The sequence below is a fragment of the Epinephelus fuscoguttatus genome, linkage group LG6 (assembly GCF_011397635.1).
Source record: "Epinephelus fuscoguttatus linkage group LG6, E.fuscoguttatus.final_Chr_v1".
Classification (NCBI taxonomy): Eukaryota; Metazoa; Chordata; class Actinopteri; order Perciformes; family Serranidae; genus Epinephelus; species Epinephelus fuscoguttatus.
In genome coordinates this window covers 10,743,952-10,770,721 of record NC_064757.1, presented here as the reverse complement: position 1 = coordinate 10,770,721, position 26,770 = coordinate 10,743,952, and the positions used below count along the sequence as shown (strand labels likewise).

Sequence of the window (26,770 nt, the reverse complement as noted above, 5' to 3'; positions counted from 1 at the left end):
CAGGGATGACTGACAGTTCAGTAAACCAATATCTTGGGGCAAACCTACTGATTATCCAATAAGCGTATGGGCGGGAAAATACCATCCATCAACCTGCTAAATCTAACAGGTGGATTAATTTAACGCGGACTTGTCAGCTGGTGCCAGGTAAGATATGTGTACATGTATTTTGGGCACTCATGCTTTTAACATTAATAACTTACAGTGTGTTATTTTTGTTAAAAAGGCCGAGTGATTTTGGACGTGTTTCGGCTGTATTGCATCGTCTGTGTAGCCCAATTGTCCTCAACACGTGTTTGTTCAATTAGCTAACGTTAGCTAGCATTAATTTTAGCTAACCGCGGTGCTATGCAGTCAACGCAGTTTAACATGATGGCTATTGTTCAGTAGCTAAGTGACATTAGCTAATGTAAGCTGTCATAAATGGATGAATAAATTTGTACTTTATGGCGATAAGGGCGAACTGGTGAAGCGAGGCGCCGCTAAGTCTGCCTTTACCGTTAGCATACCTCTAGTCAGACAACAGGATAAGAACAAGCTAACTCAAGGTGCATCTTGAAGGTTACGTTAGCCAACCCAACATTATTTCCCATGCGGTCTCATTAGCCGTCTGCTCTAGCTTTAACGTTACCGCTCACCAAGTTTATTCTCTTATAACAGCTGTAACGGATTAATTAGTTATTAATTAACGTTTTAAAAAATGAAACATATTCTCAGTTCTTTTTGTCACCGTGTTAAATCTGGTAGTAAATTTTATGTTATGTTATTTTTCCTTCTATGTTAAGGTTGACTGCACCAAGCTATAACTTTAGAGAAAAAATGAACCAAGCTGCAGCCACTTGACAAATTAAATTGTCTGTCTGTATTAAATTAGACAGGCCTGAGATGTGTATCTGTACTTCAAACCAGAGCCATATTCGTTTTGGCAGATGCATTTTAATGCATTTCAGCGCCTTAGTAATATCAATGTATGTGAATTAGCCAGAGCTTTGTCTTTTGCTTTGCATTGCAATGAAACTTTTTTTGTCTTTACATTTTTGTCTGCATAATATCCTTAGGTAGTGTACCATTAATGAATTTTATTCTATGGGTGTTTTCCTGCAGTTAACCCATTGTTGTGTGAACTGGTTATATCAGAAGTTGGCCAAATGGATCCAGAGCACCCTCCTGAGCTCAGCAGTATGACGGGCGTCCCCTGGCTGGGACGTGGAGCAGGATTACAGCCTCAGGAGCCGGCTGTAGGACGTGGTAGAGGGCTACTGCTCTCTACAGAAAGGCCTGGTGTAGGACGAGCCAGAGGTTTCCCAACTCTAGGCGATACCCCACAAGGACAAGGAGTAACTCTGCCCATTACTGAACCTGTGTTTGGACGTGCCAGAGGGCTGCTGGTGCAGCCTGAATATGGAGGAGTTGGCCGAGCCAGGGGGCTGCTCTTCCCAGCAACTGAACCAGTGTCAGGGGTGGCCAGAGGTGCAATCCTGCCTAGCCTGGATCCGCAGCATGTACAGACGCCACCACGTGAAACCACAACACGAAACCAAACAGAGGAGACCTCTGCTTTAACAACAAAAGAGGTTGGAACAAAAAAATGTATCTATATGCATAAACAATTTGTACGTTTTAACTAAATGATATTGCCTTACATTAAGATCTGCCAACATTTTTGTCTACTTAAAGGTTGACACGACTACCTATGGTCAAGGATCAACACTGGTCTCAATGTTTAGAGGAATGGGCATTGAGCCTTCAATGACCTCATGGGGAAGAGGAGCACCACCTCTGGGTCTGTATTAAAAGGTTTTTTGGGTGGAAAATAAACAGGCTGGGACCAATTATGGGTTTATCAATAGTTATTGTTTGCCACTGTACATTAACAATGTCTGACTAAAATGACTTGCAGATACTAGTTTTGCACATTAAAGCATTTTGCATGCTGCTGTAAAGCAGAACAACATTACACCTAGCGCTGTAAGATGTGTTCAGGTACATATGGTGTGTCATTAATGGAGAACTACTATTGTGTGATATGATTACTTTCTGTAATAATTACGGAGAAATTCTTAGCACATCACTGATGCAGTAACTTCCTTAGATGGGGAAGAGTATTGGTTACAATGCATGCACTGGCACCCTCTTGTGGCAAGAAGAAACTGCATGGTGTGAGAGGGACTTGATAAACAGAAAACATGCATGGTTTAAAATTTTTGAAAAAGCATAAATTCAATGCGTCAATTCATATAATTAGCAGGATATTTAGTTAAAGAAGCATTGTCACAGCTATAAAATAGCCTCCTATTCATTAAATTGTATTTATTAACAGGGAAAATATATGAAGTTAAAAATACTTGTATTCCAGTAAAAGGTGATTTTTAAAAAAAAATGTTAATGGCAGAGAAATTCTTTGTATAGTTCACACTTTGTCTGACCATATGTACACACTCTTTTTTTCTCTCTTTCTCTCTGTTTGGTACTTGCTTAAAAGACATTTAAACATCAATATCATTAAATTAAGGTCCTTGTCCAAATGGAGACATCCATTTACCAAAGGCAGGGAGTGAGTGACCCTCATTAAGCGAAGCTCAGAAGACGCTAGCAAACCTTGATGGACTGACAAGTGTTGATCTATTTTGAAAAAAAATGTTAATGCAGGTTAAACCCATGTCACTCTGTACGGATTGTTTTACATTTTGTTGTAGGAAGAGGAGCAGCTGGTGGTATGGGTGATACAAAGCTGCAAGGTGTCCCAGTAGATGTCTTCAGCAGCCCAGAGAGCATGGGCCTACCTGAAGAGGTGATGGGCAGAGGCAGCAGGTAGTTGGCAGAGGAGTGACAAGAACACCTGTCAGCATGACACAGTACAATACTACAACAACAACACCACCACTAACTACATCTTCCAAAATAACCAGAGATTTAATTAATACCTCCCTAAAGTTGTACATTGTGGCATTTATGAAGGCAGGAAATATTGCAGTGCAATTATATCTTATTGCTTTAGTTTTAGATAGGTGTGCCTGATTAACTAGGATCTGGATCTGTTTTTGTAACTGAAGTGAAGCAGTCATTTTTGCACTACTTGTGTTTTTGTAAATGTAAGAGCAGCTTTTGGCAGATCCTAAGATGCGTACAGGATCTCACAATGGTTATCTGTAACGTCTTCTTTGAGGGCATTGTAATTTTTTTGTTGGTCAGACCCTCCTATATTCCCATTGTTTTACAATTAGCATTGATACAGAATTATTGCAACCACTGTTAGTATTAAATGAAAAAAATGATATTTAACCCTGTCTGCTGTGGAATTTGACCTGTTCCAGTCTCCGAGGCCGAGGTTTGTCCCCACAGACGATGGTGGGGCTTGGAAGAGCAGCGATGCCTCAACCTGGAGTAGGAAGAGGACGCGCTCTGCCGCCTCCTTTTTCTCCAGGTCGCATCGAGTCTGTTTCTCCAGCCCCTGAGCGACAAGCAGCTCTACACTCTCAGACTTCCCACACTGGTAGGAAAACTCTGAAAAATGTTTCTGACTATTCATGAGACAATGCAAAAGATAAAATATTTACTTCAGCTAGGTTAAAATAGATGATCAACCTTCATTGTAATTATATTTAGTTAATATGATTATATGGGTAACAAGAACTTATGATAAAAGGTTTTAAAATGCAAAAAATCTGAAGGAATCGTACCCCTGCCTCCCACTACTCCAGAGTTGCCGAAGCCTTCTGCTGTTGCACCGGCAAAGACAGAGCTGAAAATGGAGGCAGTCCGGTAAGTAAACTTTTTTTTAGCTGGTATTTACCTCTTAGGGCCTTAAAACACCAAGCTGACATCCTGCTGCTATTATGTCTCTGTAGCAAATAGGGTTGGGTCGGTTCACGGTAATACCAATTCGGTTCGGTACTCCGTCTTGGACCAGGTTTTTATTTTGAGACTGACCGGACTGCATACGTCATACTTGGGCGGAACGTATGAGGAGCGGACTCCTCGGAGATCCGCCCAGGCTAAAAGCGGATGTCCACAAGCCCTGTGCGCGCAAAGCTCAGATTTTACAACCGTGCAGACTCCGCTCCGCGCACCAGTGTCACACAAAAGACTGCTCGGCATGTATTTTCACATCGCGGGGATTTTTCACGGACAATGTTACAGGAAACTACAACGTGGAAGTGCGCTCAAATATGGAAGCCCGAATGACTGTGGACATTCCTCACGGAGTCCGCTCCGCTTATAGTACGCCCGAGTCTGTGAGCACCTGTGTCTGCCTCTTTGCCAAGCGCACAGCGAGCAGGAGAGAGAGGAGAGTGGGGGTGGGGCGAGGACCGAGCTAGGGGGTGTACTGTAGCCTGGAGTTTGTTTAACAGTGACGGGTAGTCGATAATGGCAGACAATTTAGTCTTGAAGAAATCAAAGAATGCGCCAATATGGCAACACTTTGGCTTTGAGCCAGACGAAGGAGGCAACCCTTGTTTGCACTGACTGAGTAAGCTAAACCTGCAAATTTATCTGTAAGGAATAAAAGAAATAACGTGTTACTGTCACGCTGTTGTCCTATGGTTGTTTTTTATTTTAAATGAGGCAGTTGCTTCCCCAAGTGCTGAATATCTGGTATTACCGACTTGATGCGGATTTTCACAAAAACCGGACCGTTTTTTTCCTCTCATACCCAACCCTAGTAGTAAACTATCACCCATCACTAACTGGCTGTGAGTCGAGCCTATCAGAAGCTTAATCTATGCATCCTGTGTTATTACATTACTCATCCACCTCTTCTTCCATACCATGAGTGAAGTGCAACACACACCGCTGCCATACGCCGCGCGTCAAAACGCCTGCCTCCATTATATTCTATGAAGCAACCCACACTGGTGCCGGCGCTCATGACGGCGCTGCGAGAAAAGCCTTTTATGTACATTTCGGCCGCCGTAGTATCAAAACCGGTTGTTTCAAATTTTTAATAAGATGACTCGGATAAGAAACTCACCCATGAAATCAAAGTTGCTGTTGTCTCAAAGTTTTTCCTCTTCTTCTTCCGTTACTAGCCGTTGGCAACTAGTGTAGGTACAGCCACCTAGAGGGTGCCGTTGCGCACCTCTGCCAGTTTGTGTTGGGGGGCGGCACTTAACGGTTGTGTGTTGCACTTGAGGATGCCAAAGCAAAACAGAGCAAAATGTTACGTTTGTTTTGTGAGCATATGACGCAGCCGTTATTTATTGTAAATAAAGCAAGCCTTTGACTATGGTCTTTGTGGTGTGTTCAGGTGCATCGTTTTAGAGATGTGAGGCAACGTAATGCCTTTGATCAGTCAGCTTTTATCAGTGCTAGTTGTATGAGATCATCTTGCTGTCTCAAGGCCACCATTCACTTAAGATTTACAGACACAGAAGATAAAACTCAGTACCACCAAGTAACCCACTGTTTGTGTTGGTTGTGCTTAAATGATCTTGTGCATTTATGTTCTCATCTGATCAGTGAGCCACAAAACAAGGCTGGAACAAAAGGAGCTCCTATAACTATCGGCTCAAACCACATCCCGATTCGCTGCAAGAATGAAGCTGTCTATCAGTACCACGTTACATTCACGTAAGTATTTGGTATCATTTGTATCCTCATTTAGCAACAACTAAATAAACGTAAATTTAAAAAAAATAATAATAAATGCGTTAAGTATTAGCCACCATTTCATATGAAACAAGACTTTGTTCAACACTTGATAGCACGTTTTTTGAACGACAACATGAATCAAAAATGGACATAGACAACCAAAGCTAAAAATATACTGAAGCAATGCTGTTAATAAAATCCAAGAGATGACACATTTAGTGCAAAGCTATTCCACAGAAGCTATTTGTTGAATAATGTCAGTGGATACTGGTGATTGGGGAAGTGCTGTTTTTTAGAAGTCATGAGTGTTGTTGTCTGTCTTTCAGTCCAAACGTTGAATCAATGGCGATGCGTTTTGGCATGATGAAAGATCACCGCTCAGCCACAGGGGAAGTAGTAGCTTTTGATGGCTCCATACTCTTCCTGCCTGTGAAGCTGAATGACGTAAGTATCACAGTTAACTTATCAGTCATGTGACTAATTGACTCAAGTGTGTTAACAATTTTTAATTAATTCAGATTGTGTGTGTAGATGACCGAGTTCCTACAGAGGTCTAAAACTAATAAAAAAGTAGTTGTCCATTTAAATGTATTGAATTTTGTCTGTGCAGATCTATACAGTGCAAAATCTATCAGATTGCTGAACATAACACTGGATTCCTTGTTTGCATAATATTTTGATGACTTGCAGGTGGTGGTTCTCAAGAGTTTGAGACGGACCGATAATGTGGAAATAGAAATACAAATTGAGATGACGAAGATTTTGCCACCCAACTCAGATCTATGCATCCCATTCTACAATGTGGTGCTCAGGAGGTATTTTTATAAACAGATCCTACACTGTTGGGTCAGAGATTGACTACTTAATTTATGTGCAGTCTAAAACTTTACAAATGGAAACTTTGAAATTGTGCCAACATTCAGATAAATGCGGACCTGCCAACCTGTACGCATTTTGCGTACCAGGCACGCATTTTGACATCAAAGTACGCTGGTACGATTTGATGCTCTAAAAGTACGCCTATCACTCGATCGCGCATTTCGCCGGTTTTAGTGTATTTGTCTATGCAAGATGTCACTCAAGTTGATACCTGGTGAATATAGGCGCGTAGGCGGAACGAAAAGATTTCGGCCAATCAGATTGCTGCATATTGCCCTCACCATAGACATGGCCCTCACCGTCAAGATAGATGAACCCTCTTCGCCCACACCTCTGGGTAGTCCTCAGTGATGATTCTATCAATTCAAACAATGCTGACAGGTAAAATGACGCAAGAAATGCAAAAATGGAGAGCTTTGAGAGCTTCTGTGTGTAAGCGGGTAACTTTAGCTTGTGTCTATTAGAGCTAGCTTCTATCTTAGCAGTTAGCTTCTGTCTGTAAACAGTTAACTACAGTCCCATAGCAGTTAGCTTCTGTCTGTTAGCAGTTAGCTCTTATTAGCTCCTCACCGTCAGCTCAGACCGGAGTTACCGTGTGTTCAGTCCGGTAGACGGTATCACCTTCACACGCCCATTTAAGAAATCTCACTCCACCGCCGAGTCCTTTTTTATTTTTATTTTTTTTACGCCCTCTAGTGTGTTCACTTGTGTGTGTGTGTGTGTGTGTGTGTGTGTGTGTGTGTGCGTGTGCGCGCGCCCAATGGGGCCAAACTCCACCGTGCGCGATGCAGAGAGCAGGGGAGGATTGTAAACGCGTGACCATGTAGAGACAGAAATGACACGCGGTCTGTAAATAACTATAACACACTTATGATAAAAATACTTTTTGTTTGATGAGTCTGCTGAAATTCTATAAGAAAAAAACAAGGCAATAAGAAGAGAATAGTTCTAATAGGTGTCGTACTACACAAGAACATGATGAGGAATGCTAATGTAATGCAGTTGTCTATGATCTATTATCTATTTCTGTATGAAATTGCATGAAAATAGGATTTCGCCATGTGATGTTTCAAAATTTTCTCGGGGGAGAACCCCCCGAATCCCACTTGAAATCTTTCTTTTTGTCACAACAGGACATATTACTGTATTTTTTAAGCAGATGATCAATACTACCATCAGATTGATAAAATTGACCTTGATCTGCGCCATAAAACAAATATTGGGTGTCTGTGGACGTATGTGGGGCTTAGGCCTATAGATATGAATATGTAAATGTACACTCGTTTCTTCTGTTTGCCACATGTGCATATTGACTTTTATGGTTAAAAAAAAAAAAAAAAAGTGCCACCGTGTCCACATATGTTCATGACCACGCACGAGTGTCTGGTAAGGTGGTACTCATAACCTTTCTTCAAGGTTGGCAGGTCTGTAAATGGTGTTCTGCTATACTGTAATTACATGCAATTCACACTGACATAATAGCAATAATTTACTTGACCTGTCACATTAAAGATTTTTTTTCATTTTTTATTTATTTATTTTTTGTTAAATGCTGTAATTGCCCTCCGTTAATTCGCAAACAATAATATTTTAATACAGTTTGGGATATTTTTTCTCATTTTAATTTCTTACTTTCTCAGAAGAAAGCGTTCAGCTGGTCCATTGCTGTGTCAGTTTCTCAGTCATTCTTATATTGACTAATAAGTTAATGTCCTATTTTTCTCTCATGCGGTGCAGCCTCTAAAGGATAATTTATATTCGGCGTTGTTAACAGTTGTGCAACAGTGATCCAGGATATTCTTCTCTCTGATTGGAGATTTTATAAACTGTTTGTAGTTGGGGAGTTCATAGGCGAGGTTACCTTTTGTTAAAGTCGCCAAGGACAATAACTAAGGAGTCCACTCCACACACAGTAGCCTATCTGGTCGGCGAGCATGCGCTGTACCTCCTGCACGTTGGCCTGCAGTGGGATGTAAACACCAACCAGAATGAATGAAGCAAACTCACGGGGGGAGTAAAAAGGTTTGCAGTTGATGGAAAAAAAGATTCCAGATCAGGAGAGCAGTGCTGCTGGATCACTGTCACGTCATTACACCAGCCACTGTTAGTATTAAAACAGATACCACCACCTTTAGTTTTGCCGGAGGATTCCGTGTTACGATCTGCTCAAGAGTTGGAAGCCTGCCAGCTGCAGCGTAGAGTCCGGTATCGATCCACACAGCCACGTCTCTGTGAAGCACAAAACTGCAGATGTAGAAAAGTATCTGTTTTTCACCATCAGTAGCTTAAACTCATCCAGTTTACTAGCCGGCGAACACTCGTTGGAGAGGAATAAACCTGCATGGCAGCAGTGTGCGGTGTTCCCATTGGCAGAGATGCACAAGCGCACCGGCACGTTTCTCCCTCCGCCAGTGTTTCACTGCACGAGCAAAGGTGAGGGCACGTTTGGCCAAAAAGCCCAATAAATCCACTGAAGGCTCGAGAAAAGTGGGATAAAAAACCACTAGAGTTGTTCCCCTGACAAAAAAAGCCTTACAGCGTCACTGGCCCAAGCGGGCCTGTGGTCTGTCACTCAACTTGCCTGACATACTTTTTGATTGGCCCCGGGCCATCGGGCCATTGCCTATGTCGAACCCTGTATTGTATATTACCAGTTCGTTCCGTTACACTATTATTTAAATGTCTTCATGGTCTTCTACAGTCAAATCTCGAACTACATTATACAGCCCCCACAATCTTGGGTAGTACTGCTCCATTTCATTCGTATCTGTAAGCTTTCAGAAACATGCACAAATATGTGTTGATCGAGTATGGACAGAAGGCTCCATCCATCTTCATCTCTGCATCTAATGTTGAACGTAAATGAGCCTTAAGTAGTTTTTAAGACATGTTTTTATGATCTGTTTGACTTCAAACCAGACTGCTTTAGAAAATGGACTTTTTTTTTTGATTTCATGAAAGCCATTTAATGAAGAACTCTAAGCAACCATAATTATTTAAGAAATCATGCTGTTTTATTTCACTGTTTGGGATGGTCTAATGACAGGACATGACTCATTTTTGTTTTTTGGGGGGTTTTTTTGTTTGTTTGTTTGTTTTTTGGGTTGTTTTTTTTGTTTGTTTTTAAGGGTAATGAAAATCATCGGGCTGAAGCTGGTGGGTCGAAATCATTACGATCCAGAAAGCGCAGTCATTCTTGGAAAACATCGGTAAGTACTGAGTTGAATTTTAACATCAGAAGGCAGACACCGGCTAATATCATGGCAACTCTAGTTGATTCATTATTTTGCTTGTCTGTTTTTGTAGGCTGCAAGTGTGGCCAGGTTACTCAACCAGTATCAAGCGCACAGACGGAGGCCTGTACCTGAATGTGGATGTGTCTCACAAAGTCCTGCGGAATGACTCCGTGCTTGATGTCATGTGAGTTCACGCAGAACATCAACAGTAACACACAAACAGTGGCAAGTTCAGATAAATTCATATTTATAGGTCAAACTGGAATTTTTTTCATTGTAAAGCAGCCAGGGCCTTACACTTCTATTTCCATAAAGTGTTACATTCTCACTGGTCAAAGCTATAGGGCAAGATTTTTTTATGTCTTTCATGATAAAATCAAGAGGGCATCTTTTCTTCTATTTCTCCTGTTTGTCCGTTGTAGACATGCTCATGCAAGTTTAAACATCGAATATGCCATGACCCTGTCACACAGAGCTATTTACAGTAAATGTTGTGTTCTATGATATAGTCATACATACTTGAGGAGCAGGTTCAGGGCTCAACAATAAGGATTGCCCGATTGCCCGGGGCAAGTAAAACTCAAGGTCGGGCATGTAAACTAACAACTCACTTACCCGATCGGGCAAGTTGCTAAAAATAGTAAAAGTTAATAACTAACTGATAAAATAAATGTATTTTAAAACGTGCTCCTTCGGCTCTGATGCAGCGGTCTCTCTGCCTGAAGTCACAGGCACAGCTGTGTAACACTGTCCTGCCCACATCCCCCATTGATATTATTTTGCGCGACGGACGCTTCATATAACAACATAACAATATACTATTTATGGTGTTATGTCATTGTGTCATTTCTGTCTCGACATGGTCACGTGTTAACAATTCTCCTCTGCTCTCTGTATCGCGCATGGCGGAGTTCCGCCACACACACAGGTGATCACACTAGAGCGGCTCGGGCCGCATTTTCCTGACCAAACCTGACCCCGAGCCCGGTGCAGTTTGTCAGCTGACAAAGTTATTGTTATGGACACTGTGTAAATAACCAACAGACTGCTGTTACGCACAGACAAACAGCTGCTCACACAGCAGCGTAGCATGGCACTCATGCTGAGCTTGTGTTGCGTTCAGGCGTTGTCACGTAAATAACAACTTCCAACACTTAAATAGGTCATAGCACAAAACAGCAGCATGTCAAGTGACTTTTTACTTTTATTATATTCAATAAAACTGTATGTTCCTAAATCTTGAGACACCTCATATGTAAGCTAGACAGACATTTCACCTGTTCATTACTGTGCACACAGGTACTGTATGTACTTAGTCCTAAAGAGCCCTTCTGGTGCCAGTAGATACACAGAAACATCCCAGCAGGCTGTGCTTTGCAAGCATACAAAAAAGTTTCACGCATTTGAAAATTATTTTTCATGCGTGTGCTTCACCTCCGCTGCTACAACTCCATCCTAGGGGAAACACTGCTGTGTGCGTTTTGTGCAACAGATGGATGTGGTAGTCTACTGGTAGAGTAAAGAGAGAGCTAAGTAGCGTTGAAGTAGAGTAGAGCAGGGCAAAGAGATGGAAGCAAAATATATTAAACCCGGTGTTAATACAGCAGAACTGGAGAGAGGGGTGGAAAATAAATAGAGGTGGGCATGGCTCAAGTAGGGCGCAAAATTATAGACGGAGAACGATTTTTCACTTTAAGCCCTGACACTGTCATTTTTGTGTAGGAATTAAGCTACAATACATGACATATGTTGTTTTAATTAATAAATACAGTGTGAATAAAGATTACAAAACATAAAAATAACTGCAGTCTTTGTTATTTGATAGCCGCTTAAACAATTTTTATAGGGCAAGTAAAAACTGACTTTGGGCAAGTAGATCTCTGACCAACTTGCCCGACCGGGCAAGTGAAAAAAAACCTTAGCGTTGAACCCTGCAGGTTGTAAGAACGTGATCTGAGTGCATCTGTCCTCTGAGACAGAACTGTAAATAGAATTGACCACTATAACCCTTCCCTCTGGGGATGTGGTTGGATCAAGAGGTGAGTTGGTTTGCCAAGTGCAATAAGCTTATTGCATCTACAGATTATTTATAAACAGTAATAATCTTTCCCTAGCCTTGCCCTTTCTCTCTAAACATGAAAGGCCAAAACAAGGCACATGGCCTTTTTGTTTAAGCTGAAAATTGAAAAACCTTTACCTTTGGCCCCTGCTGTCTGCTAGGAACATGCTGTACCAGCAGAGCAAACAGAGCTTCCAAGATGAATGCACCAAAGAGCTCATAGGCAGCATCGTCATCACCCGCTACAACAACCGCACCTACCGCATTGATGCCATCGAGTGGAACAAGTCTCCCAAGGACACCTTCACTTTGATGGATGGCACCCAAACCACCTTTGTGGATTACTACAGGTGAGGTTGCTCCGTTCATGATCTTTTCAAAACAGACCAGGAGAGTATAGCAGAAGTTTTATGTATTTGTGGGTTGAAATGGTGTCAGTCTATACAAATCAAAGAAGCAATGGAAGTTTTAACTATAATTTGAGCACTTATTTATCCTCATTGTATTGCATGGCTTTCCACATTTATCAGCAAGAACTATGGGATTACAATCAAAGAGATGGACCAACCTCTGCTCATGCATCGTCCAAAGGAGAGATCTAAGCCGGGAGGGAAGGTAAATGCTCTCCTCAGCATCAGTTATTTTAGCATAATAAAGGCTAAAGACACATGGTAAAGTATCATTGTTTTTTTTTTTTCTTCAAATAATGAAGTAAAACTTTTACAGCAGTATACTCAGCGGACATGCAACTAGTGTTGTCATGGTACCAAAATTGGGATCCACGGTACAATACCAGTGAAAGTATCACGGTTCTGAGTAGTATCATGATACCACAGCAAAAATTAGGCAGATGTGCCTTTTGTCAGTTAGAAAAAGATAAATCACTTTTCTATAATACATCAATGATATTTCAATAGAATAACTGAAGAATCATACAATAAACTGTCAAACTCTTAACATGAAAAAATATTATTTAGACCCACACAAAACATTTGTGTAATCCAAGGCATTTAATGACCAGAAAATAATAATTTTCTCGCTATTGACTCCCATTCATATTTTCCGACCCTAGAGGTCCGATGGGGGTCTACCGGAAGGGGCGTGACTTAAGAGCTCTATAGTGCTCCGCTGTATTCCTGTCTGTGACCCCCGTTCAACCCACAACCGGCAGGATTTGCCTTTCGTTTCTGCTGCTTGTTGAAATCTGTACTCGCACAGCGTGCTCCTGAATGATTTCTTTTGCTAGCACAAAACTATTTTTAGTCGCAAATGCCAGTAAAATGCTCGCACCGTAGAGCTTTGTAGTGGAAAACAAATCACTATAGCATATATAAACAAATCAAGCTTACAAGTAAAAAAACAAATAAATAATAACTTTCACTGCTTAAAGATACTCAATAGCTCAGGTAATACCTGACATGTAACTGGAAAACACATTACTGCAGCAGCATATTGAGTGCCAGGTGGCCAGCGCACGTCGTCAATGGACGGCGCATGGACACTCACCCCTTTGTGTTTGGACTTTGAACTTATCCCGCAGTCGTGGTAACGTGGTACTACGGTACTCCAACATTATGGTATCATATGTACCGTGGTGTTTTAGTACCGCGGTCTACCGTTGGTACCAGTAGAGCGTGCAACACTAGATGCAACCTTGTGGTTACAATGCATCTAACAATGAATACATTTCACGTCAGGACTTGGCGGATTAATTAAGCATTTTTCAATCTGGACCTTATTTACCTGTCTAAATCAAAGACTGATGTGAATAACAATTTTTGAAATTGGTCCAGTATTGAGCGAACTGGCAGTGGCCAGCAGCCACAGAACGAGCTGCAGTGAAAGCAAATGGGGCAACTGAACATTGTCACTGTATGCCCATTGAAATTGGTTATTTCTGACACAGAGCAGTTCAGATTGTTAAATTGTCTAAAGTGTCTTTACCTTTCACTTGATCCGACTGTTTGCTGTATGGTATTAGTTTGTTGGTTTGTCATTTCATTTAATCAGAGAGCAGTGTTTTCCAGTTTTGTATTAAGTCGATAGATTTAAAAAATCACATTTTTAAGAACCCATATCTGAAGCTTAAATCTGCTAAATGCCAACTAATTTAATTAAATGTTTCATGTTTAACTTACTTATTTCAAAGGAATCTGTGTATAGTGAACATAAAAGAGCACAATAGGAAATAAAATTGTAATTTCTAATAGCACAAGCAAGCAACATTTCTGTGCAGAAGCAGCCAGAAGCAGGTGTAGGTGTAGTTCGTAACTACGAAAAAGATCAGAGCTACTATCATATTGATGAATGCCGTTAGTAGTAAACACTTAACTGTGTAGATAATATTATAATATTGATTTATTGCAGCAAGTCATTACTGGGGAGATCCTTTTAGTACCGGAGCTCTCTTTCATGACGGGAATCCCAGAGAAAATGAGGAAGGACTTCAGAGCTATGAAGGTAAATTTGATGTCGACACTTCCTCTCAGATGCTGGTCTTGCTGGACCTTTAAACCTAAAGAGCAACATCTACATTACGCATCTGTAAATACATGACTTTGTCCTCACAATGTGAACGACAATATGTAATCCCTTTAACAATTTTTAATTTTACAGTTAGTGTTTTTCATTGTGCTGAAAGCAGGCAAGGTAGGTCTGCAATTATAGCTTGGTTATACAGGTTCACACCAGTTTGAACATTCACTATCATGTTATTGCCATGTACCAGAGAGAGACTGTGTGTGACAGTAATTGCATTGACTGCAAATCCATTCGTCAGATCTTATCTTTAGGGCTGGATGTAAGGTTAAACCCCAAGAGCTGCCATGTTTCATTAGAGCCTTGGCTGTTAACAATGTTGTCCTGACAAGTTTAAAGAAGTGAAAAGAAATTTCTTCCAGTGAAGTACTATAAGTATAAATGACTAAAAATTGGCAGATAATTAATATTAGTCCAAATGTCCCAGTTATATTTAGCATATTGTATTGTTTTAAACACTGTAGAAGGTCAAAAATGTCATAAGATGGTCGACACAGCTATTCCCAAACCCTCAGTGACATAAAACTAAATGTGAAGTGTCAGTGGTTTAAAAAGTGTTGAACAATAATATCTGTCATCTCAGGAGATACAGGTCTGGAAATATTTGTCTAAAAATAGGTGATAAATAACTTGTGGTACTACACTCAGTGACAGTGTCTTTTGTTATGTGTTGTAGGACCTGACCATGCACATAAATGTGAGTGGTGAGCAGCACACTCACTCAATAAAACAGCTTCTGAAGAACATCAGAACAAACCCTGAGAGTCTGAAGGAGCTCAGCCGGTGGGGACTGGACATGGACTCGGAAATCCTGGTGGTGAGGCTCTACTGATAACAAGACTTTATTCTAACTTTTAATAGTTAAAGGTCCAGTATGTAGGATTTATTGGCATGTAGTGGGGAGATTTTAGATTGTAACCAACTGACACTTGGGTGGCTGGCGCAAAAACAACACAAATGGCCTTAGCTAGAGCTAGTGTTTTATTGTTCTGAGCTACTATAGAAAAAACATGGCGGACTCCATGGAAGACTGAGTTACAGGTTGAGGGCAGGGCAAGACAGTGACTACATATGCCACTAGTAACCCATACCAAAAAAAGAGTCATTACTTTTTGAAGTCATAGTAAATAGTGTTTCTTTTGAAGCAGTGGTTAACAATCCTGGTCAGCTACCCAGAGCCCTCTGGTGTCTCATACTGGGTACTGAGTGCAAGGAGCTCTGGTGCTGAAAAACAGGATATAAGAACATCAAGTATGACAATTTCTGTAAAGTATTTAAATGAAGCCTGACTGTCTGATAGGTGCACAGTAGTGAAGCAGGCAGGTAGAAAGACACACTTTCCACGCTTGCTTTTGTTTTGAAAGTATACTGTGTAATGTCTTCTCTCGTGCAGATGAAAGGTAGAACTCTTCCGGTTGAAACCATCTGCCTACAGTCTTCATCCTTCACCACTGGTGCTGACGTATCCTGGTCCAGAGAGGTTGTCAGGGATCCTTCAATCAGCTCTGTGAGTACTTGAGGCAAATCTCTGATGCTGTCTCCTAATTTTTGATGAATATAATTTAGCCATAATGCATCATATAAAACATTTTAACTGGAAAGTTGATGAAGTAAGGCAACAACATTGTCTGGTCTTTGTCTTTTTTCTTTTTTTACCCAAAGTTAATATATTAGTGATCTGTGTAGTCGTGATTACCAAACTCCGTCTTCAGTGATGGTGACCACAATTGTATCTGTCTTTCTCCCAAGCATCCGTGTGTAACCACTAGTGTTGTCACAATACTGGAATTTCTTTCCTGGTTAGTGGCAGAGAAAAATGACTGTAGTAAAAACTAACAATAAGGGAGTGAAAGGCACAGCTGGTTCTGGTGTATTCATACTGCAGAAAATTAATATTTAAATCGTTTCAAATATTCAGAATTGTCCCACAAATGATGGCTGTATTACTGTGTTTCTTTACCAACTTACCTGTCTTAGATCCCATTAAACACCTGGGCTATCTTCTACCCTCGCCGCTGTGCAGAGCAGGCTGAAGAGCTGGTTTCCACCTTTAACAAGGTGGCTGGGCCTATTGGAATGCGACTGGAGCGACCCACTCAAGTGGAGCTGAGGGACGATCGCACTGAGACTTATGTCAAGAGCATCCATGCTCAGCTCACCAGTAAGGTATGACATAACATAAAGATGTAGATTAGTGGCCTACCAAGTAATTTAATACTTCAAACTGTCGATCTATCTAGAGAACCATCTAAATAGATAGATCTGCCTTTTCCTGTGTCCTCCAAGCGTGTCCACTATGCATCACACACAGTGTGTCTACATTACATTTTTCTGTGCCCTGCCCACATGCTTTTAACTAATTGATGGTGAATTTAAAAAAAATGTCATATTGGTGCTATCCAGTGTTATACATTGGTACAAATATAACCTAACAGTATGTTAGGGGATTGGATGTTAGGTGTTAAACATAGCCACAAGAATTGGTGATGAAGTTGAACCACTACCACCAGATATTTAGCAGTATAAGAACAGAACACACCACACATGAAGTGTTGGTGTTTGTGCTATTTGTCATGATGAAGGTACTCTGAGCCTAATGGATGTATATAGAACTTTGTATTATGAATAAAGTATGTCTAACATCACTGTTGCAAATATTTGTCCTGGTATTGTAAATGTCAGTCTGTGCATTCACAAACAACAAATCCATGTGACTGTTAGCTCTTGCAGTGACTAAAAAACAGTTTTTGTGTTTTTGCTGGCATCTAAAAACTCTATTTTTAACTGTAACAGTGGTTGCTGCAGAAACAAGACCGCAAAATGACTGACAGTGGTTCCAGTCTGGTTGCCTTGGGCAACATGAGCAACTGTTACTGTCAAGCCCTGAATGATTTTGCATGATTTAGCCCATTAACTACAAACTGCATCTACATTACTGCCAATTATTTATAATTCAGTTTTTCAGGCGGCTCTCTGGGGAACCATGTAAAAAAATTCACTGTATCCGTTTGCATGATCCATCTTTCCTTGCTTGGAAAGACATTTAAACAGCTATGCAAGTTTTTGCACGTTGAAATGATGATTGTGTGTGTGGTACCACTGAACTAAAATCATGACTAAATAACTCCATTTCTTATCTGTTTACAGCCCAATATGCAGCTTGTTGTTTGCATCATGGTAGGCAACAGAGACGATCTCTACAGTGCCATCAAGAAGCTCTGCTGTGTCAAAAGTCCCATCCCATCCCAGGTTTGTAGTGCTTGTCCATGTGGTGTGCATGGCAGGTCTAGAATTAGAGGAAAACACAGTAAAGTTTGAAACTGTTAAAGAAGTCCTTTCTTATGTTGAAAATATTTTCACCCAGTCAGAAATAAAGGTTAGCATCTTTGTTACTTTTTGTGTAACAGGCCATCAACGTCCGGACAATATCCCAGCCACAGAAGCTGAAGAGTGTTGCCCAAAAGATACTACTGCAGGTGAACAGCAAGTTGGGAGGAGAGCTGTGGACTGTCAATGTTCCTCTGGTGGGTATCATGTTATAAGGCGGAGGATGCAAACGCCTTTTCTTCCTGGGCTGAATGGGAAGGCAGCCTAATTTGGGTTTATTGAGCAATAATGCCAATACTGCTTCTTGGGACGATGTATCATAATCAAAGGAAACATTATGCCAATCAACTAAAACATTAAAACCACTGGAAGGTGAAGTGAATAACACTGCTCATCTTGTTACCATGCAATGTTTTGCTGGGAAACCTTGGGTCCTGCACCATGTCACGTTGCAAAAACTACTTAAGAGTAGCTCGAGAAGCCTAACAAAGAGCTCAAGGCGTCAACCTGGCCTCCAGATTCTACAGATCCGAATCTGGTTGAGCATCTGTAGGACGTGCTGGTACCCTATCTCACAACCCACAGGACTCAGAGGATCTGCCACCAACACCCTGGTGACAGATAATATAACACATCCCCGGAGGTCCTGTGTCAGTACATCAAAACATCCCACATATGCTCAATCAGATTGTGATCTGAGGTATTTTGAGGTTGGGTCAATGCCTTGAGCTCTTTAAAACGTTCCATGGGCCATTCCTAAGTAGTTTCTGTGGTGTGGTATGGCACACTCTCCTGCTGGGGGGGGGGTACCTCCAAAGTGGAGTGTCCTTGCAGTGAAGGGGTGTACTTGGTCTACAACAGTGTTTGGGTAACACGGCAATGTTATTCACATCACTTGCTAGTGGTTTTAATGTTTTGGTTGGTCGCTGTATACTTATGTTTCATGGAACAGCATTAAATAGATGTTGTGGTTCATCTGAAAAGATGATACAGTATTACTGCAGTCAGTGGGGAAATAATGGATCTCTCTCTTACTTAAATAGAAAAACTTGATGGTAGTGGGAGTTGATGTCCACCATGACACCAGCAAGGCACATCAGTCAGTAATGGGCTTTGTCGCAAGTTTGAACAGGTAAATCACCCTCCTACCCTTTTGCTACTTGGATTTCATATTTTTTCAGTTGTTATTCAATCAGCAATTATTTCTTGAATTTATGTGCAATGTTAGATTTCATTTCTGTTACTACCTATAGCATCTATTGCCACACAGAACTCAGTCACTTCTTATGACAAGACTTGCAGATTGTAAGGCTGTATCTGCAAAAGTTCTTTTAGAACATCCCCAAAGTACGTGCATTATAGCTGAAGATTAGTGCTAAAAATGTTTGTGTTTTAGAGAATAACCATGTATTTCTAATGGCGATAGTATCTTAACAGAAATGCATTTGCTTTTTTTCTTGCCCAGCTCATTGACTCGCTGGTACTCCAGAGTGACATTCCAGGCACCCACTGAGGAATTGATCAACGGCTTCAGAGTTTGCTTACTGGCTGCACTGCAGAAGTACTACGAGGCAAGTACTGCCAGCATGCATTAAATAAATGCAGTGTTTCCCCTACCATTATTTTGGGCATATGATAGCATATAATATTGTATGTTTGACAACCACTAACGCTGTCTCAGCCATTGACAGTTGGTCTACAAGCTAACAAGTTGACACACAACATAAACAAATAAAAGGTGCTAACTACACTAACCATTCTGATACATCTACTAGTCACTGATTTTGGTGCACAACAGACTCCTCATCTGAGTCTGGGTATTACTGAGGCTCAAACATATATGAATGAATGCAGGATGAAAATACTGACAATGATTGATACATTTCAATGAAGGACAACTTTGACTACAGACTCAAAGCATTTTAACCTAAATCTGTATTTGCTGAGTAGCTAAGACTTAACTTTAGTCAAAGAATGTCTTCATGTTTGTCTTACTTATTAGCTAATAGACAGTGAAATGTCTTGTAATTCAACCCCCCCCTTCTCTCTAAGCCACACCTTACTAGAGATGCACCGAATATTCGGTAACCAAATATATTCGGCCGAATATTGCAAAAAAAACACACATTCGGTGGAATAAGTTAAAAACAAGGCCGAATAATAGCGGTGGAGTTTTGATAACACAATCAAACAGCGTGCCGTGACGGGCGGATTAAAATGTCGGCACTCGCATTTGCGACTAAAAATAGATTTGAGCAAGCAAAATAGGCTTATGCCAGGGCCACACCGCCCGCGGAAGCGCCGCGAAGTGAAGCCAGTTTCCTTTCGGCACCCATGTTAACCGATTGTGTCATCCACACCGGCCGGGCCGTACAGCTCCGCCGCCGGCCCTGCAGCGATCAGTTCAGCGTCTGGTCTATTTTCTGCGTGAGCCGCGAGCGAATGTGTCAAGCCGGGCTGTTACCCATGATGGAAAAACAACAGCTGGGAGCAGAATCGCTTGATGACCAGCGTGGAGAAATGCACATCTAATGTGAACGGAGGTGCTCCAGCTCGCGCGAGAATTTTGGTGCGCTGTGCTTCGCAGGCAGTGTGGCCCTGGCGTCAAATCATTCAGCATGCTGTGCGAGCAGCCTACAGATTTCAACCAGCAGCAGAAACGAAAGGCGAATCCCACCGATTGTGGGTTGAACAGGGGTCACAGACACAGACAGTAATGTATTCCTGTCAAATACAGCGGCCATCGGTTTACCGGCGAGGACAAGTCGGTTCCAATAATATCCTCTTCTTGGCGTCATGACTGCCCAGAAGTACCTGAACAGCCGAGCCAGCCGAACACAGGAATGTGATGTGTCAGAGGAGAAACGAGCCGTTCAGGGCCCACAAACCTCACCGCACTTTAGGGACTGTTCTTTACTTATGAAGGGGAGGAGGGTGGCTGGTTGATTCTTATTTTATTTATTTTATTTTATTTTGATCCCCCCCTATGTTTCACTCATTGATGCTGTTTTTGAAGTATGAATAAGTCAGTAAGTAATTTATTCCATTGAAACATCATTGATGTATTATAGAAAAGTGATTTATCTTTTTATAAATGACAAAAGGCACATCTGCCTCATTTTTGCCGTGATATCGTGATACTACTCAGAACCATGATATTTTCATTGGTATCGTACCGTGGGTCCCGGTTTTGGTACCGTGACAACACTAATCTGGAGGGGGTTCAAAACTAAACGGTATTCGGTACTCGGTATTCGGCAAAGTGTTTAATATTGTTCAGCTTCGGCAACAAATTTTCATTTCGATGCATCCCTACACCTTACCCTTTTGGCAGAGAATCACAGATGACTGATACGTTCCCTTGATTGTCATCTTTTACTGTACACTGGTTCATTGCCTTATCTACTGAATGGCAGGAGTGGCCTGCCATAACTCAAAAAGAGCAATGGCCCTAAAAAAACGTATTTCAGAGTTAATGATGTGATCAACATGGACTGTCTGATACTAATGCCCAAACATAAACTGGATTTTTAACATGTGATCTGTTTCTAGATGTTGTGTAGATTTAAAAAAAAATGTTATGCCACATATAAAAGCATAGAGTGCATTGCAATTGGAATTAAACTTAAATGTTTTATTTTCACCCACACCTGACATAACACTTGCATATGTGCTTTTGTGCAGGTGAACCACAACTTGCCAGAGAAGATTGTGGTGTATCGGGATGGTGTGTCAGATGGTCAGCTGAGGATGGTGGAGCAGTACGAGATCCCACAGTTGATCAGATGCTTTGAGACTTTTCCCAGCTATGAGCCCAAGCTGGTCTTCATTGTTGTCAAAAAGCGCATCAGCACCACCCTCTACTCCTGGGCGGCAAGCAGCATTGGCACACCTCCCCCTGGAACTGTTCTGGACCACACCCTCACTCAGAGAGACTGGTCAGTCTTTTGCAAAAGATCCCTGTGTTGTTTCTTTGGCCTTGCTGAATTTATCTTTCACAAAACTCTCAACGTGTAAACACAGTGGCCTGTTAAAATCAATGTGAAGGCTGCATTTCTGAACACCGTTGTTGTTAAAATGTATCCAGCCATGCAGGTGAAAAACATGGGGCGCAGATGCAGTGCATTACATCTGCAGCAGCATGCCCCCAGCAGAGCGCGTCCACAGTCAGTTGACGCCACCACACTGACCATGGAATCCATGCACACCTGCATAGGCATTGCGCTGCTCATCTGTTTGTATGTGGCTGGTCTTTTTATGCCTCCACGATGGTGATGGCCATGGCTGGAGGCATTATGTTTTCAGGTTGTCACTCCATCCATCCTATGCTTGCGAACACTGTCTCAAGAATGCCTTGAGGGAATTTCCTCAGATTTGACACAAACATCCACTTGAACCCAAGAATGAACTGACTAGAATTTAGTAGTCAGAGGTATCATGAAGATTTTATCGATACTACTACTACTACTACTACTACTACTACTACTGCTACTATTAATAATACTCCTTATCGATCCGGTACTTTATCTGTATTGTCATCGGTTCTTTTTCATTTCTATATAATTGCTTTTTAGAAGATATATTAATTTCAAAAGAATAAATTCAGAGCAGGATAACTATATTTTAAATATAAAAAAAAGTTTCTAGAGCAACAACAGTGATTTTTATGACAGCAACGTCACTATATGAATAATAATCCTGACATCACAATACTGAGTGAAGTTAAGTATTTATCAGTCATTGAAAGTCAGTCCACCTGTCCTCGTGTCCTGATCCCTCTTTGCTGATGTGATTCACTGTGTGCAGGTAACATTAGTGCTGGTAGAGAGAGTAGGGGCTGTTTGCATCAGCCAGCAACTTAGTTTAAAAGTATCTGTCCAATTTTAAGGTAAGTGTCAAACTAAGTCAGTCTACATACAGACAGCTGTCATTTTAGCTTATTAGTAACAATTTGCTATTAGCCGAACTAGTGTGCTGTCCTTGTGTAAAACATAACAGTGGTGATGGTGGATGAAAGACTGTGGACAAAGCATTTGAATATCCCTGTCTACATGTTCATGCTTGCTGAACACATGTATTGATAAAGTATTGGTGTCTTACTCCCTGTGGTTTAATTGCACTTACCGTAATGAGCGTAGTTGCAATCAACTCGCATAATTTTGAAGTTATCTTTACTTCGTTTCCACTGCAGCCACTTGGCTGTTCACTGACTACCGTGGTGAAAAGCTGTCGCGTAGGTGTGTGTGTGTGTGTGTGTGTGTGTGTGTGTGTGTGTAGGATCTGTTTAAAAATGATTGACATGAATACCACCTCATTGTATATAATGCATGATGCAAATGCAGCAGAGCAACCCAGTGGGTGTTATACATTTCACACTAGAATAAATCAGATCAGTGCATCCTGTAGTTAAAACAATCCAGTTAATTAATTCATTACCAGTTTATATAGCCTATGCGCTTCCAAACCCTGCACAACCAACTGCCCAATCACATGGCAAAACTCAGTGTGCAAACAATGAAGGTGGCACATAGCCACATGCTACAATGAGGGAGTCTGTGTGTCAGGTAAACAGAGCCACTCCTCACCGCATTTGACATGTCATGGTGGTGCCACATATTTCATTTCATTTCAGTTGTTCAGCCACAGATGGCCCGCTCTCTGCTTCAGTTGGCTTTTACAAAAGCAGTGTTACACTATAACATTAAAAAGGCTTCAACACCATCGTCTGTTTAGAGGACTAAATATGTGCACTTTGATGAGGGCTCCATCAAAGACTGAGGGTAACTGCCGTTGACTGTTTTGAAGTTTGTAACACTAAAGTCTTGGGGCTTCTTTTCATTCAGGGTGGACTTCTTTCTGATGGCACATCACATTCGCCAGGGCTGTGGACTTCCTACTCACTACATCTCTCTGTACAATACAGCAAACCTCACACCAGACCATTTGCAAAGGTATTGATGACCAAGTTTCTTGTCCATTGTTTCTCAACAAATTGACAAATGTTTAACGTTCAGAAAAATGTTAACTTTAGAGAGCATTTCTTAAAGATATCAAACTACCTCTCCGTAAGGCATTCAGACGTATGTACCTCTCTGTATCCACTAGTCATACCTCACAGCTGATCAATGTAAATCTAAGATTTAGTAATGAACGAAACATGACATGTATTTTTGAAGTTATATTTTTTCCAAAACTCGCTATCTGTCCTGTTACATGCATGTTTTCTGCTACTCTTGGTAATTTAAAAAATGTTGTCGTTATTTGTAAAGATATGTGTTACAGCAAATATGCAATGCAAACTCCATTTCATGATATACTGTTGCACGAGAAATTATTGTTCATGTATCCAACTCGGTGCATCTGCATCTGAAGTAACTTAAGTCTGCGAATTATTTTTATTCGATTCCGGGGGTTCCCACTGTTACGGAAACCCTGGAAAAGTCAATGAATTCCACAGTCTTGTTTTCCACGCCCAAGAAAGTCGTGGTATTAGTAGAATCCTTAAATATTTGGGCAAAGTGATGGGGTTTTGTTTTATGTAATGAAATTAATTGTTATACTAATCTTCCATGGAAAACCTTTCATGTAACATAACAGTGTATTTATTTTCTGTAGTTGCTGATGTAATGTAGCTCTAATATGCATTACTGCGCCAAGTTTTGTTTACCACGTACACTCCTTGCCCTTTCCTTTGCCAGAAGCTCATAAAAATGTCATCAACGCTAAGATGCCAAGATTTATATGCAAGGACATGTGGCCCCTTGGTATTGTTGGAAATCACTGGCCATACATGCTTATGAGACAATCACAGCAAACTGTTTTTCAGAGTCAGGGGAACTTATGATTATTTTTGGTGCACTAAGGAGCTGAGAGGAAGCCACATAACTGTCCGTGTTGCAGAAAGCATCAGCATTATGCTGGATGAATTTGACGGCATAGGCATTTGCAATGCAAATTTGTTTGACCGTGATTTTTGGGGAAAGCAACAGCACTATTATGAGCTAGGTGTACCTAATAATAAAATGGCAAGTGTATGTCAGATGAAACACTGCGCTATCTATGAGAAACAGCAGTTGTAAGTGCACTCTCAACAACAGTGGTTGAAAAAATTTATATTTTGAACATCAAAACTACTAAATGGGATTGAAGTGTTCCTGCATTGATATATTTCATGCATTTTTGGATTTTATTCAGGCTCATGAAAATAAGAGACTTTAAATGTTAATGTTAGGTCAGTTTGACAACACATTTACCATTGATGCTTTGTTCTCACACCAGGCTGACTTTCAAGATGTGCCATTTGTACTGGAACTGGCCGGGCACCATTCGTGTTCCAGCACCATGCAAGTATGCCCACAAACTGGCTTTCCTGTCTGGTCAGTACCTGCACACAGAGCCAGCCATCCAGCTATCAGACAGGCTCTTCTTCCTCTAAGCTGCACCAGTTACTGCAACAAGCAAACTGCTGAAGTCAAAGCAAAACCAGCTGTGATGAAAAACAGTACTGAAACACCCGAATGACAAACCCCTCATTTGAATCAATGAGGGCTTCATTATTATGTCTCATTTTAAGCTTTAAAGTATTGTAAGTTTCACCTAGTATTCTCATATGGATCAAGCCTTTAATGCTAATGTTTCTTAAAGAGCTGGCCAGCCTATCACACCTTGATAAAAGCTAACTCTTCATGAAGGTAACACTGTATTGCCTTACTGCAGAAATTGTGTGGTATTAATGTTTTAATTTCAAGTGTAGTTGAAAAAAGGGAAACATTTTTGTTTGAAATGATTATTGGCCCAAAGTTGGCAAAGTTTTACTTGAGTTTTGAGTATTTTTAGCCTCTGTTCATGTGGCATAATTATTGGTCAGTTTTCTTGATGTTCAGACACTTCATCTGTGACTGATTTTTATTATTTACTATTCTGTACTTGATCAACAGCTTAACACAGGTTTACATGTTTGATCCCAAAATGTATCTTTAAGGTTTCAGATTTGTATAACCATAATACTAAGATGTGTATGGTTTAAATAAAGCTTGACTAACTGGGAGAACTTTCAATAAAACATGACTTTTTTTTTCTCTCTTCCTCAGACACTTCATGTTGCACCACCACAATCACCCCATAGTGTCCAGTACTTACTTGGCGAAAGAAAGCACTATCATTTTCAAATTCAACTCATGGTGTTGGTAGACATCTTGACACTGAATATCATTTATATTGTACATTTCATTTTGGTTGGATATGAGTTCTCAAAGCATTAGTTTCGTGTCTCACTATGGGAACGCCTCCTGCATGACATCATCAGAAGTTCAAATAACATTACGCCAGCCCTAATTGGCTGGCACTAGTGAAGCAAATGTCAGAGGGGATGGGACCCTCCTCCTATATATTGGGCTGACATAGCATCATTTGTTCCAAAACTTATTCTTGCTTCTCACAGAAGCCTGTCGACAACTGTGCTATCAGGTGCTTAGCTTAACTGTCCACAGACTGTGGAATGTATGACTTGGTCACCGGGCGCTTCGTTCCCAGCTATACAGTTGCACACTAGTTTACGAGGAGTAGCAATACTCTACTGAGGCTAGTTTTGGTGTAAGGTAGAAATACTTTCACCTTGGATAGTAGCAGTACTTTTAGAAACAAAAGTAATAATAAACTTTTTATATAGCACCTTTCAAAACAGTTACAAAGTGTTGTACAATAAAACTAAATTAAACACCAGAAGAATAAAACAAATAACGTCATAAATGTCATCTAGTAAAAGATAAAACAAGGCCAAAGTTAAAATCAAGGTAATAAAAGGTCATTTAAAGTCAGTAAGATAGCAATAAAATAGACAGCTCAGATAAAGTCAGGATATGCTTTACAAAAGACGAAAATAATGTTTTTAGTTTTTGGGAGAGACTTTCAAAGAAGCCAGTGACTCAGACAGCCTTATATCCTCGGGCAGGTCGTTCCAGAACCTCGGGGCCCTGGTGGCAAAGGCTCTGTCTCCTTTGGTCCTCAGCCTGGACTCTGGGACAAACAGAAGACTTCTGCTGAGGATCTCAAACTACGTTAAGGTTCATACGGGACTAAGGGGTCTGAAATGTAGTCTGGAGCCAGGCCATGAAGAGCCTTAATGAGATTTTAAATTCAA

General features: G+C 40.9%; 1 protein-coding gene across 1 annotated transcript; it reads left to right on the top strand.

Moving 5' to 3' along the window:
• On the top strand, positions 1-25,673 carry piwil2 (piwi-like RNA-mediated gene silencing 2). Its single transcript, XM_049579968.1, has 24 exons — positions 1-147; positions 1,105-1,574; positions 1,678-1,783; positions 2,697-2,811; positions 3,315-3,493; positions 3,702-3,762; positions 5,461-5,571; positions 5,919-6,036; positions 6,283-6,407; positions 9,600-9,680; positions 9,778-9,891; positions 11,928-12,116; positions 12,297-12,381; positions 14,134-14,226; positions 14,981-15,121; positions 15,698-15,811; positions 16,282-16,470; positions 17,452-17,553; positions 17,712-17,828; positions 18,675-18,763; positions 19,097-19,202; positions 21,316-21,569; positions 23,475-23,582; positions 24,910-25,673. Exons 2-24 carry the CDS (start codon positions 1,149-1,151, stop codon positions 25,064-25,066), a joined length of 3,180 nt encoding a protein of 1,059 aa, XP_049435925.1. The 5' UTR covers positions 1-147; positions 1,105-1,148; the 3' UTR covers positions 25,067-25,673.
• Positions 25,674-26,770: the final 1,097 nt, after the last annotated feature.

Coding starts and splice junctions, on each gene's coding strand:
- piwil2 (XM_049579968.1), top strand. CDS start 1,149: ATGGATCCAGAGCACCCTCCTGAGCTCAGCAGTATGACGGGCGTCCCC. Junction 6,037..6,282: donor TGCCTGTGAAGCTGAATGAC/GTAAGTATCACA, acceptor GATGACTTGCAG/GTGGTGGTTCTCAAGAGTTT. Junction 18,764..19,096: donor TTTGTCGCAAGTTTGAACAG/GTAAATCACCCT, acceptor TTTCTTGCCCAG/CTCATTGACTCGCTGGTACT.